The 14,539-nt window shown below is 43.7% G+C and overlaps 1 protein-coding gene across 2 annotated transcripts in view; it reads right to left on the reverse strand.

Annotated features, from left to right (window-relative positions):
- jade2 (jade family PHD finger 2) overlaps positions 1-14,539 on the reverse strand; it is a 63,835-nt gene that overhangs the window by 31,337 nt on the left and 17,959 nt on the right. For both annotated transcript variants that reach the window (XM_030793559.1, XM_030793558.1), the window contains exon 4: positions 4,078-4,250. In XM_030793559.1, coding sequence (XP_030649419.1) covers positions 4,078-4,250 — 173 coding nt within the window. The remainder of the gene's footprint in view (positions 1-4,077; positions 4,251-14,539) is intronic.

The following is a 14,539-nucleotide window of genomic DNA, read 5'->3' on the forward strand; positions in this document are numbered from 1 at the left end:
GGGGACATGGGTTAGACACACACACACACCCAAACATCCTGCACACACAGTAGGGACATGGGTTAGACACACACACACACACACACACACACACTAAACATCCTGCACACACAGTGGGGACATGGGTTAGACACACACACACACCCAAACATCCTGCACACACAGTGGGGACATGGGTTAGACACACACACACACACTAAAAATCCTGCACACACAGTGGGGACATGGGTTAGACACACACACACACACACACTAAACATCCTGCACACACAGTGGGGACATGGGTTAGACACACACACACACACACTAAACATCCTGCACACACAGTGGGGACATGGGTTAGACACACACACACACACTAAACATCCTGCACACACAGTGGGGACATGGGTTAGACACACACACACACACACACACACACACACTAAACATCCTGCACACAAAGTGGGGACATGGGTCAGACACACACACACACACCAAACATTCTGTACGCACAGTGGGGACATGGGTAAGACACACAGACAAACACACACACCAAACATTCTGTACACACAGTGGGGACATGGGTCAGACACTCTCACTCACACACACTCTCACACACACTCTCACACAACCACTGCACACAAAGCAGGATCACAGGTTAGACACACACCTGCTAAACACACATCATACAGCGTGGACACGGGTTAGACACATGCCTACCAAACACGCGGCCAGTATCAGACACCTTAAGACCACGGACAAGATCCTTCATCTTAATTAGGGCTGGGCAATATGGCCTATAAATAATATCGCAATATTTGTAGGCTTCATCGTGATGCACAATCTATATCTCGATACTTTGAAATCTCTAAGGCACTTTATAAATGTTCGATTTAACCCTTTGTGCATACAATCACACCAGTATGCATCAGCATACTGGTGTGATTGTATGCACAAAGGGTTAAGTAGTCCCTGCAACATATGTCTACATTAAAACATTCTTGTTTATATTCATCAGAGGTTTCTGTTGGAACAATTTTAAACTTGCACGCAAAAAGGGGGGAAATCAGAACCAAGTGAAACTGATCAAAACAATATTTATTCAACATTTTCCTTGCGATACCCAAACCACTGCTAGACGATGGATCCAGTGCTGCTTCTTGTCAGTACCAATTCATTCGCCTCCATCTCCTGTTACTGTTTCTGAACTCAACACATATAAACTCGCTTTGGTACTTCACTTATTTTACTCTCTCCAGGTTCTTTCCCTGTTCCCTCCAGATACAAAAACACACGTCTCACCTATAAACATCACACACACTCGCCCAGGAGAGCGGTCTGGATGGGCGGGCGAGTGTGTGTGACGTATATGTGCGAGTTCTTTTGTCTTTTTGTGTCTGTGAGAGAGAGAGAGCCATAGGAGAGACCAAGAGAAGAAAAATGCCAAAGCGAGTCTCATGCCGGCAGCTTAAAAAAATTCTGTGACAATTTGTACTCGACGTTCGCAATGTGGTCATTTACTACATCGCCCGTAGAACAAGCCATGATACATCGAGTACATTCGAAATATCGCCCTCCTCTAATCTGAATATATGTATGCATGTGTGTGTGAGAGAATGTGTGTTCCTGAACAGAACCAAAACCAGACCTTTTCTAAACACACTCTAAAGACTGACATTCAGTTGTCCTTAAATCCTCATCAGGACTTAAATCCTCAACGAGGGAGCAGTTTGAATTTGGCCTAATCTGGCCATAGGAGCCATGACAACTGCTTGGCCTGTGCTCCACTATAGCACCAGGGAGATATTGGTTGAACCACAGGCTGCTGCTGCAGCAAATTTTCTAATATTTGAGAGACATATCATTTCATTAGGTAGAACATAATCGTTAAATTCACACTTAAGATGCTCACAGATTATTTACATAAGTGGGAGCTGGGAGTGCTCTATTAGCTCTATTAGTGATGCTTTATTAGTGACGGAAGGTCTATGTGGAGATGTTCCATTACATAAATAAATGAATAACTTCACCAAAACAAAACGGAGCAGAACAGCTTGTGGAGAATAACACAAGCTAAACGACAGGCCATAAACAGGCCAATAACACCGCGGTAGAAAAGAGGTGCACAGAGTAGCTTGTACATGTAAGGACACACACCTCATTGCTTCAGTTCTGGTCTCACACAACCACCACACTAGCTTACATTCCTGCCAGAGGACACGTCTCCACTGGGAACGACACTGGATAACTGAGTGACGCTGCCTGGTTTGACGAATCTCACTTTGTGTCCAGTCATGCTGATAGTGGTCAGGGTTTGGTGTACTAGCATGAGTCCACGGGGCCAGGTGAGTTCCCAGAGAAATACCTGAAGGCCTCAGTGGGCCAGATGCTGAACAGGTGCCCTCACGGCTCCAGTTTAATCCGCTCTGACTCTGACATTTCTGGCAGAATAACTTGTCATGTCTCAGCGCACAAACTGTTTCAGAACGGCTCTGGAACATGACAGCCGGTTCACTTTATCAGCCTCAAGCCAAAGGGGCATCTCTGAGTCGAGGCAGAAAAGGATGTTCATGGCATGACCACACTATCAGATGAGTGTGCCTAATAAACCGGCCTCTGAGTGTAAGAATCAAAGCATTGTTTTGGAAGTTCTATACACAGCATATTAGGCAGAGTTTCAGTGAACTTCACATCAACCGGTCTTCAACAGAAGGCAGACACCCATCTATTTAATAGAGGAGTAACAACCCCTCGATCTGTATCGATGCATCGACCAAACAGCAAACGATCCAGTGTCATCGATGTGACGCACAAACACTTATGCATACCTGTTTATTTTCACACCTGTTCCAACATTATCCACATGATTCCTCTCTGTACACTCTTACGCTGTAGGTGGTGGCATGCGGTGTAAACTTGTTGCAGTCCACCAATTAAAGCCTTGCTTGCTAGTGTTCACATTAAAGCACTTGACGGTGCAGCAGCAATCTACCGGTCGTCTGAGCAGTAGCAGCCAAGAAAACGAAGGTTTCCGCTCTCCCGTTGGTAACAAGTCATGGGTGTGGAAACATTTTGGTTTTAGAAAAAATAATGGAGAGGCAGACAAGACCTTTGCTGTTTGCAAAGAATGTAAGTGTGAATTAAGATACTCAGGTAAAACCAAAAACTTGTCAGCTCACCTGAAAAGGTGACACAGTGTTGAAGCTGGTGGCTCTAACACAAGAGAGACTCCCACACCCACATCACTGACCACCTTTTTTCCTCAAAAACTGACCAACACTTCCAAAACAGCGATGAGTATTTTTTACTGAGAACTAGTATTATTTGCAGTCGACACTCCACATTTGCGGGGCTTAAGAGCGCAGGACCCCCGCAAAGGTGAAAAACCGTGAATATCTCTAGCCCCCCCCCCCAAACCTTAACCCTTAGTACTGATGACCATATTCAACACACAAAGAGAAGTAGAACAATACACTTTACTGTAACTATGACTTTACTAAACCTTTTTTTTAGTTTTCTTTACATTTTCTAGGCTATGTGTGCCGTCTGTGATTTTCCTGGTAGGCCGCAGAATTCCAAAAAAAAATCCAATTTAATTATTGATGGCAAACTCGCGAATAATCAAATCCGCGGAAGTTAAACCCACGAAAGTCGAGGTACGACTGTACTGAGAAGTTATTCACTGCTTATGACTACTGTATTTGACATTTACTAATAAAATGTTCACATTATATTTTTCTGCATTTGTGAGTTCATAGAAATGTAACAGATTGTGTGAAATTTCATCGTATCATTTCATTTTGACTGTAGACCCCAGTATCTAACCGATCGCATCATGGCAAATTTTGGGGTATTCAAAATCATCTGATTGTTGGCTAAAAGAATCCATGTAGGATCGCATCGTCATGAAACCTCTGATTTACACCCCTACTATTTAATCACAGGTTTTATTGTCCACCTAATCCCATACAATTTCCCTGGGAGGGTAATAATAATAATAATAATAACAATAATAACAATCTTTGAATTACAAGAGAGATACAGCAGCAACTGCCTGGACCCCCAAAAAGATCTCCACACACTGTTTGTCCTTACCTAACTCCCTAAACTCTGAATTGACCAGTTCCAGCCAGGCCACGTCCAGAGTGTCCAAGTCGTAGCGACTCAGTTGTTCTGTGAGGCTCTGCGAGTCCCCCAGCACTGACTCAGAGCGCTCCAGGCTCTGCATCGGAGAGTAGAATGGGATCCGACTGACTTCTGGAAGCACTCTGGAATAAATACAAACACACACAGAAAAACATTTGAGGAGAGCTAAATCAAGTTGAGGACACTGTTGTGAGTGGTTGTGGTGACAGTGATGAGCAGTCAGAACCATTCTGATAGCATTACGACTGGAACAGTGGACCTGCTACCACACCGCGTCTGTGGTCTCTGAGCCATACTGCCATATATCTCTGAGCCATACTGCCATATATCTCTGGATACACACACTTACTGTCAACTAACCAAACCCTACTCTTTAAACATCTGCCTCACCTCAGGAAGATTTCTCTGAAACATCTACATCCTGGCAGAATTTCTTACAACTGTGAAACTGTGCAAAGCCCCTTCAGGTGTCTATTCTCAGCCAAAAAAACCTGACTCAAATCAGCCACTGTTCGGGTGAAAGACTGCCCATTTAGCTTTCTTTACATCACAGCGAAACTGTATGATGGGACCCTGACCTCTATTCTTCACGCAAAGACAAAGTTGCAGATACTCCATAGTTATGGGTTACAGATCACAGTGGGACGTCATGGACAGGTTGGTTCCTGTCTCGTGGGACAGTATAAGACTAGCCACATAGAACGTACTCTTAATGAAGACCAAGCACACAGCCAAAGCGGTCAGAGGTCAGCAGAGAGTGAGCAGGCTCTTAACACACTCAGACTGAAGCCTCAATTCAGTGAGAACATGGAACATATAATTAAAGTGAGACCTTCAATCAGAAAGAACTGGTTACTGGGACTTAGAGCCCTCGAGGACAGGAATACCAGCACAATCTGTATTTCATCTTATGTAACCGTAGCGTGTAAACACTATAACCAAACCAGGGTGCACTTTTATACACTACATTAACCTTTTCAAAGCGGAGGACTCTATTCACAATACACAACAAACCATCAGTTCCAAACAGAATGCTTCAGTATGAATATATGTACCCTGTGTCACTTCATTTTCACACAATGTTCAAACCAGAGGTTGTCTTTCAAGATGTCAGAGGAAAGATCCTACAGTTTGAAACACATGTAAACAGTAAATTCCAGGAGTCAAAGAGCAACCTCAGCTGAGAACACTAAATAAAAGCCCAGAAGTCGCTCCTCTTACAGGGCATAGTGAGAAGCAAAGGCAGAACCAACCTGTTGGGTGGTGTTTACGTACATGACACATGACAGTGTTTTAGAACAAGGAGGCTCCGCTCAGAGAACAGACTGTTCCTCACCGATGTTCCATAGCACATACGACAGAAACCTAATCGAAGACTGATCCATACCACATACGACAGAAACCTAATCGAAGACTGATCCATACCACATACGACAGAAACCTAATCGAAGACTGATCCATACCACATACGACAGAAACCTAATCGAAGACTGATCCATACCACATACGACAGAAACCTAATCAAAGACTGATCCATACCACATACGACAGAAACCTAATCAGGACTGATCCATACCACATACGACAGAAACCTAATCAGGACTGATCCATACCACATACGACAGAAACCTAATCAAAGACTGATCCATACCACATACGACAGAAACCTAATCAAAGACTGATCCATACCACATACGACAGAAACCTAATCAAAGACTGATCCATACCACATACAACAGAAATCTAATGGAAGACTGATCCATACCACATACGACAGAAACCTAATCGAAGACTGATCCATACCACATACGACAGAAACCTAATCAAAGACTGATCCATACCACATACAACAGAAATCTAATGGAAGACTGATCCATACCACATACGACAGAAACCTAATCGAAGACTGATCCATACCACATACAACAGAAATCTAATGGAAGACTGATCCATACCACATACGACAGAAACCTAATCAAAGACTGATCCATACCACATACAACAGAAATCTAATGGAAGACTGATCCATACCACATACTACAGAAATCTAATTGAAGACTGAGAGCTTAGCATCAATGCACTGAATACCCAGGACAACTACACGTCTCAGAGGCATGCTGGAAATTTCACTGCATGCACCAGTTTATTTTATATACTCGTGACCAAGTTCTCAAGACACTTCTTAACTAAAGTTTACATAAATATCACTTATACAAACTCTTTTAGAACTGGAGAGACACTGAGACGGAGAATGCATTTCCTACTGTCCACTGTCTGGGAAACTAAAATGTGAAGTTTGGGTTTGAATGAGTGTTGCTGTTGTCTGTAATTTTTACAAATCCCATGAGGCAAACATTTAGCCAGCGTGAGGGAACCCAGAATTGTATGTCGGAGGTTTGCCTCTTCCACTCCGCCACTCCAGACGGGATGTGGTGAAGTTTTACAGCTCTGCTCTAGCCTTGGGGCTTTCTGGGATCTGCCTGCCTCATAGCTAACCAGAGAGGGTGAAAACAAGAAAGTGAGTGTGCGTCTGCCGGGGGGGGGGGGGGGGGGGGGGGGGGGGAGACTTTTAGGAAGGAAAGATGGTAAAATCTTTAGCAGACACATAAGGCTTTGTGATAGAGACACCACCCACACAGGGCTGGCTGGGCCACAGACCAGCAAAGTGAACTGGTCATCCAGCTAACGAGAAAATGCCCAGTCATTCTTCAGCCTGGATGGAGCCGACAAGCCAGAGTGGTCTGCCCCAGCAGTGCCAGCGAAGCCTAATTGACTATGTCCCTCTGAATGTGGCCATTTCAGATCAATCAAAGCCTAATTCACGATGTCCCTCTGAATGTGTCCATTTCAGATCAATCTGCCTTAAGAATCCCTCAGTGACGCAAAAAGGCCAAAAAGCATTAACAGGGCTCCAGACTTTTTACATTAGTTGCACTGGTGCGCCTGACGTTTTCATTTAGGTGCACCCAAACTTTTTCACTGCGCCTTTTGGTGCCGCCATAATACATTTTGAGTGTTTCCTTTTTTGCCAGTTCCCATACACATTGGTAATTTCGTAACACATTATTTAAATGATTGTAAACAGGAATAAAGGAGCAGACAAATGTTTTTTCTTTATTTAAATCACTGCACAAACAAGAAATCGCAATAACTTCAATTGTTTAAAAAACAAACTGAAAAAGTGCTGATAATGATGTGGGGTCTGGGCTGGGCTTTTCAGGGCCGGCAACAGGTGTAATGGGTGCCGTAGCATTTTTCTTGATGAAATAACAGTCAGTAGTTCTCTTCATTTTGAATTACTGTTACGTTTTAAGGTATGAAGTCCCTTGAGGAGTACAGGGCGGGGTTTTTACACATACACACATGCCTTATTTTTTTCCCCACCCACATTCAGCGAAGAACAGTATCAGGGTCAGAGCCAATCAGAGGCCGAGTAGGGGGCGGGTCCACGCTTCACACACAGAGACAGACCTGCTAAATGTCAGGCGCACCGGTGCAGCCAATGAAAGTGTTTATTCGCACTTGACAGATTTTTGGTCGCACTCTTGAGCCATGATTAAATAAGACTAAAACGCAGTATAATGAAAATGCTTCTCAAAGAGCAGAGCTACATTTAAGACGCTAAACATCTACGGTGCTTTGAAGAATTTACTGTACCTACCCAGTGTACATTTAACTAAAATACATGGATATTAAATCCAAGAGCTTCATCCAAAAGACAGCAGTGACAAATTAACATTAATGACCAAAAACACCAGAGCAGTGTATTATACACAAACAACCTCTCAGGCTACAGTGGCCACACTAATTAGCATAGACATATGGTGTTTTGAACACACTCTAATCTATGCTCCAGAGTATCAGCGCTACTTCACAAATATAGCTCTTTTACAGCACAGTCAAACACAGACCCTGTTAAACACTCCTTCATTCTCCTGTCTTAAGCTGTGCCGTAAAAGGGGTCACCTTCAGGTCACCTTCCCACATTCTCAATTCAATTCTATTTCTTCAGCTCTGTTGCCTTCCCTTGAATTGGAACGACGGAATTGACTGACATATTGACTCTGAACAGTGACAGCTTTGACCAGGCAAGGCCGAGTTACTGAACATGACCTAAACTAAATGACATCCTTATGTCAGGATCCCTCTTACTGCTTACACTATTAAATGTTACAGTACTATATGCGTTACACCATTATATGTATTAGATTATTCTATATTATAGTGTTACACGTTACAGTATTATATATATTAGATTATTCTATATTATAGTGTTACACGTTACAGTATTATATATATTAGATTATTCCATATTATAGTGTTACACGTTACAGTATTATATATATTAGATTATTCTATATTATAGTGTTACACGTTACAGTATTATATATATTAGATTATTCCATATTATAGCGTTACACGTTACAGTATTATATATATTACAGTATTCTATATTATAGTGTTACACGTTACAGTATTATATGTATTACAGTATTCTATATTATAGTATTATGCATATTACATTATCATATATTATTGTATTATACACTACAGTACTATATGTATTACATTATTATATGTATTACAGTATTATGCGCATTACATTATTATATATTATAGTATTGTATGTTACATTATTATATATTACAGTATTGTATGCTACAGTATTATATATAACAGTATTGTATGTTACAGTATCATATGCATTACAGTATTAGATTGTTTCACCTGTGAGTTGTTAATGTCAAGTATGGGGAAAGACAGTTGTGTTAAATTGCCATTCTATTAATTTGTGGGTAAAGTCTATAAATCTATAATGCCAAATGTCAGTTACTACTACAGTATAATGTTATTATAATACATGCTTCCATCTTTTCCGACCTGACCAAATACCTTTTTGCGGTATGTATTTGTGAATTTCAATGCAATCTTTCCAGTTGGTCTTAAAAAACAAAACAAAATACAAAAAAACCCAAACAAACAAAAAACAAACAAACCACCAAAACACAAGAATCAAAGAGAAGACGCCTCGATCACGTGAACAGAATCAGAGTTCTGGTGAAGCCTTCCACGGGGCGGTGTTTTGACTCTGCTTCGCTCACCTGTGGCATGTATGGGGTTAACAGACACCCAGAGAGGAGGCTTGCTGTGTTCTGCCATTTTGAAACAGCCTGGGATGCCAAGTGCCTCATCATGGTTAGACATGCTCCTTATTAAACCTCCACAACCACACTCCTCTTCCCTCCTGCTCCCAGACCAGGAGGAGTCCAGCCCTTCTCCTCTCTACTCACCCAGCGCCATTTCAGATTCTGATTTTTACATCGAGGTCTTTTTTTCGGGTTTTCGTCGTAAGTAGTTGTGGGAACGGAGGGAATAAAAAAACCCTGCCCTTATTCCCTGATTCTGGCCGAACATGTAAAGACACATGATAACCCTATTTCTGGGAGGGCTGAGAGAAAGAAAGAGCGAAAATGGCTTTTATATCAGGGACCAGGGGGTTGTTTTCATTCGGATTTTCCACTGAGTCAGTATTTTGGGGGGGGGGGGGGGGGTAGTGCCTGCTGCCTGGAGCGGCTTTGGCTTCTTTCCAGAATCTCATTTTAAGTCTTGCCGCTCTGTGAGCTCCGCGTACACTACCCACCTCTCAGTGTGTTCCTACTCCTTTTCTGTGCTGCTAAATCACTGCAGTGAAAGGAAACTGAGCTGTGGGAGCGACATTGTCCTCTGTTCTCTACACGAGGAGCTAAGAACAGGGAGTGCCAAACGCCAGTCAACACACCACCCCACCCACACACAAACACACACACACACACACACGCACACACACACACGCACACGCACACACACACACGCACACACGCATGCTTGCACTGGTGAAAACAGCACATACTAAAGTCTGTCTGCATTAAAAAAAACAAACAAAAAAAACACCACACAAACAAACAAAAAAAAAAAACAGGAGGAGGAATATCGTTCCATCGAAATGATTGTGCAAAATAATTGAAAGAGAGGGGACTGCCCTGCCATTCTCTAAACTCAAAATCCCACAATCCCGTCTGGTGTCTAACAGTGAGCCGCTGGGCATCTCACTCCTGAGCCCCCTTACTGTTCTACAGGAAACATCCCTCTACGAATATGAGCACACACACTGACAACCAGGACTGTTTACGTACCGCTGACAGAAAGTGCATTTACATGTGTGTGTGTGTCTATATATGTGCGTGTGTGTGCGCGTGCATGCGTGGAGTTAAGAGGCGGAGGGTCCTAAGACTCTATAGTTTTTTAGTCAGCCATTGACTCCTGAATGTAACTTAAATTAGCAGACACAGCAGAGCTTCATCCTAATGGGTAAACACGACACTAGAAGCCCAAAATTAGGATCTGCTCTCACAGCCACTGCAGCCCACTGTCCTCTTTTAGCCATAAAGATGAATTACAATACACAGCTTTACAGATACCACCTTGGTGTCAAAATGGGTTTTTTTTGTACTGTTAAAAGTTCAGAGCAAGACTGAAGCTTTCAAAGAGACCATGTCTTACCTTGACTCACTTGGCTCTGTTTTTCTGTGGAAACAGAGACAACGGAACACAGGCGTAGCCATCAACATACGATCAAAATTATACCAGTGACATGCTGATGCATTTGACTCTACTGGAATGTTAGTTTGGATGTTTTTGGAAGACGGGTCACTGGAGATCTTCTGATGCAAAATATGAACGCGTTAGCACGCACTAGCCAACATGAGACTACCATGACAAACTGCTGCGATGTGGCTCTTAAACACAACGCTGTTGAAATGATTTCAGTGATGATGTTGAAATGATCTCCACTGTTAGGAGGCTACGCCAAAAACAAGCCTAGCAAACAAAGTTATCCCAGCATGCTGTTTTCAAAAGAAAAATTCGACACACAACTCGGGTAATACTGATGAGCAAAAGGCAGAGGACAAACACATCAACTGACAAACACATCAACTGACAAAAACAACATAGGTGTCTGGCAAACTGCCCCCTCACAAAGCCTGCAGCAAAAACAACTGGCCTCCAGTACCATCACAGCCTTCACAGATGCTTTATGCCACTGACTGTAAGAGGAAGTCTCTTAATAAGAAGCCAAGATTTAGCTGCAAGCTGCAATTCTGGGGGCCAAGCTCTGAGTGGCCACTAGATGGCACTAGAAAAATGGACCAACTACTCCATATGAATGAAGATACTGGGAAAAATACTTCATCCTTTGGAACCTGTAGAAATACACTTTGCTTCAAATATAAATCAGTGGCCTGGGGGCTGTTGTGTATTTTCACAGATCAGCTTGGACAGTCACGTGGTTTGAGTGAATGGGAACATAAAGTTTAGATTTAAAAGCATGCTGAGTGAAAGCCGGCAAAAGTCCTTTAATTTCATTGGTCTAAAGGAACCACACGGTTTAATGTTACAACGTTCTCTTGATTATTTTGAAAGGGCAGACTCAACTTCCATTTGAAAAAAAACTGCATGTCGTTAGGAACAAGAACCGAGGATTACTCTGTCTGTTAATGAGGACAGAGTGAGACAGCCTCTGTACGAGGACAGAGTGAGACAGCCTCTGAACGAGGACAGAGTGAGACAGCCTCTGAACGAGGACAGAGTGAGACAGCCTCTGAACGAGGACAGAGTGAGACAGCCTCTGGACGAGGACAGGGAGAGACAGTCTCTGAACGAAGACAGGGCGAGACAGTCTCTGAACGAAGACAGGGCGAGACAGTCTCTGGACAAGGACAGGGCAAGACAGTCTCTGGACAAGGACAGAGTGAGACAGTCTCTGAACGAGGACGGGGTGAGACAGTCTCTGAACGAGGACGGGGCGAGACAGTCTCTGAACGAGGACAGGGCGAGACAGTCTCTGAGTGAGGACTGGGCGAGGCAGTCTCTGAGTGAGGACAGGGCGAGACAGTCTCTGAGTGAGGACAGGGCGAGAGTCTCTGAGTAAGGACTGGGTGAGGCAGTCTCTGAGTGAGGACAGGGTGAGGCAGTCTCTGAGTGAGGACTGGGTGAGGCAGTCTCTGAGTGAGGACAGGGTGAGACAGTCTCTGAGTGAGGACAGGGCGAGACAGTCTCTGGACGAAGACAGGGCGAGACAGTCTCTGAGTGAGGACTGGGCGAGGCAGTCTCTGAGTGAGGACAGGGCGAGAGTCTCTGAGTAAGGACTGGGTGAGGCAGTCTCTGAGTGAGGACAGGGCAAGAGTCTCTGAGTGAGGACAGGGTGAGGCAGTCTCTGAGTGAGGACAGGGCGAGACAGTCTCTGAGTGAGGACAGGGCGAGACAGTCTCTGGACGAAGACAGGGCGAGACAGTCTCTGAGTGAGGACAGGGCGAGACAGTCTCTGAGTGAAGACAGGGCGAGAGTCTCTGAGTGAGGACTGGGTGAGGCAGTCTCTGAGTGAGGACAGGGCGAGACAGTCTCTGAGTGAGGACTGGGCGAGACAGTCTCTGGACGAAGACGGGGCGAGACAGTCTCTGAGTGAGGACAGGGTGAGACAGTCTCTGAGTGAGGACTGGGCGAGACAGTCTCTGAGTGAGGACAGGGCGAGGCAGTCTCTGAGTGAGGAGAATGGCTAATGCAACCCTCTAAACTGGAGATATGGGGGAGAAAAAAGAAAACAAGAATTATATGGTTTCCTCATAAGAAATGTCATAAGAAACCATATACTTGTCATAAGTATAAAGCCTGACCAGGATGGAGAGACATTCTGTGCTCTGACACAGTTACTGACATGTGCATATGGGACAGAGAGACACTCGTAAAAAATCGTAACATTTCAAGGAAAAAAAACATGATTTTAGGAAAATATATTACCAAATATTTATGATATTGTGGTGCTGATGCTCCACATTCCTCATTTAACGTAGGCAGGCTGCTCTTGAAACATTTCCCCTTTAAAACAACACGTAGCCTAAAATTAAGTCTTTACGACTTCTTGAAATATGATGATTTTTTCTTGTAAAATTACGACTTTATTCTCGAAATCTCAGATTTTTTTTCCTCAATGTGGCCCTAAAACCCCGTCGTAGTAACATGTCGTCCCTCCTGAATCCAAAATAATCCCACAGAGCAAGAGTGCTGTTCTTTTTCACCACAAGGTCTTCCCCAACCACATTTTCCTCGCTCTTCTCTCCTTCCTCCGCCATCGTGTTAGCTAACCTCACACTCGCCACCAAATTCACACCAATTAATCTGAGGGTAGCTGACAGCAAGCTGAGGCTTCATCTGATTGGCCAAATGGTGTGAATGCATGGCCCAGGTATCCAGGGCTCCATCTGACAGGTCAAATGTTCGTATGCTGAGCGTGAATGCATGGTGCGTGTAAATAAAAAGATTTCTCTTAAAACACATCGCAAAAGACCACCTGCAACGCAGTGAATATCGCGCACGTTCATATCGCGATGACGATGAAAATACGATTTATCGGTCAGCACTAACATGTGCATATAGGACAGAGAGACGCTCTAGTGTTCTGACACAGTCACAAACATGTGCATATAGGACAGAGAGACGCTCTAGTGTTCTGACACAGTTACTAACATGTGCATATAGGACAGAGAGACGCTCTAGTGTTCTGACACAGTTACTAACATGTGCATGTAGGACAGAGAGACGCTCTAGTGTTCTGACACAGTCACAAACATGAGCACAGAGGATGAAGTCCCTGGACCTGGCCTTATCAGCTCCAGACAAGAGCTAACATGCAAATGGCCTCGTCATCAACGCTGAAAACACAAAAAGTATGTAAAACACGATCAGAACTATGCTTTATCTTCAACACCAACCAACAGCATCACGCGTCGGCAGCCCTCTCACCTACAGCCAAAAGAACCTCATCATTTGCTTAAATTAAATGTCTGCTCTTTTCCATGAAGCTGAACTTTGATACATAGATGTGCTCATGCTTCAGAGCATCCGTGCAGGGTCCCATAACCGCAGTTGATCTTGCGGTGTGTGCTTTCAGTTTCTTCTTCCTGTGTGCAGGTGTTTGTGTTTTGTGCTGTTTACAGCAGGTGTGCTCTGGAGTGGAGTTTCAGATTGAGTGTGGTATTGCTGTCAGGGCTGATGTTGCCAGCTTCTGATCCTTTTTCGTTATGTTAGCATGTCTCAAAACACTTTCAGCAAAACAAATGTCACAGCAAGGCCCTGCTACCAGTCTTTGCTTTCACGCAGCACTACCTGACCTAAAATACAGACTCACTACCGCATTCCTCTGAGACAAACACACAACTTTGGCCTCAACCTTTCTATACAAGTCTGGGATCTCTCTGAGAAATTCATCCAAAACACACAAGAGTAATAAAAGATTAAAAAACAGTAGCAAAAGAGCAAAAAAAACCCAACAAAGCAGTTTACAGGCCAATCAGAGAGGATCTGAAGACTTATAAAA

This window comes from Chanos chanos, chromosome 16 (genome assembly GCF_902362185.1).
Source record: "Chanos chanos chromosome 16, fChaCha1.1, whole genome shotgun sequence".
Classification (NCBI taxonomy): Eukaryota; Metazoa; Chordata; class Actinopteri; order Gonorynchiformes; family Chanidae; genus Chanos; species Chanos chanos.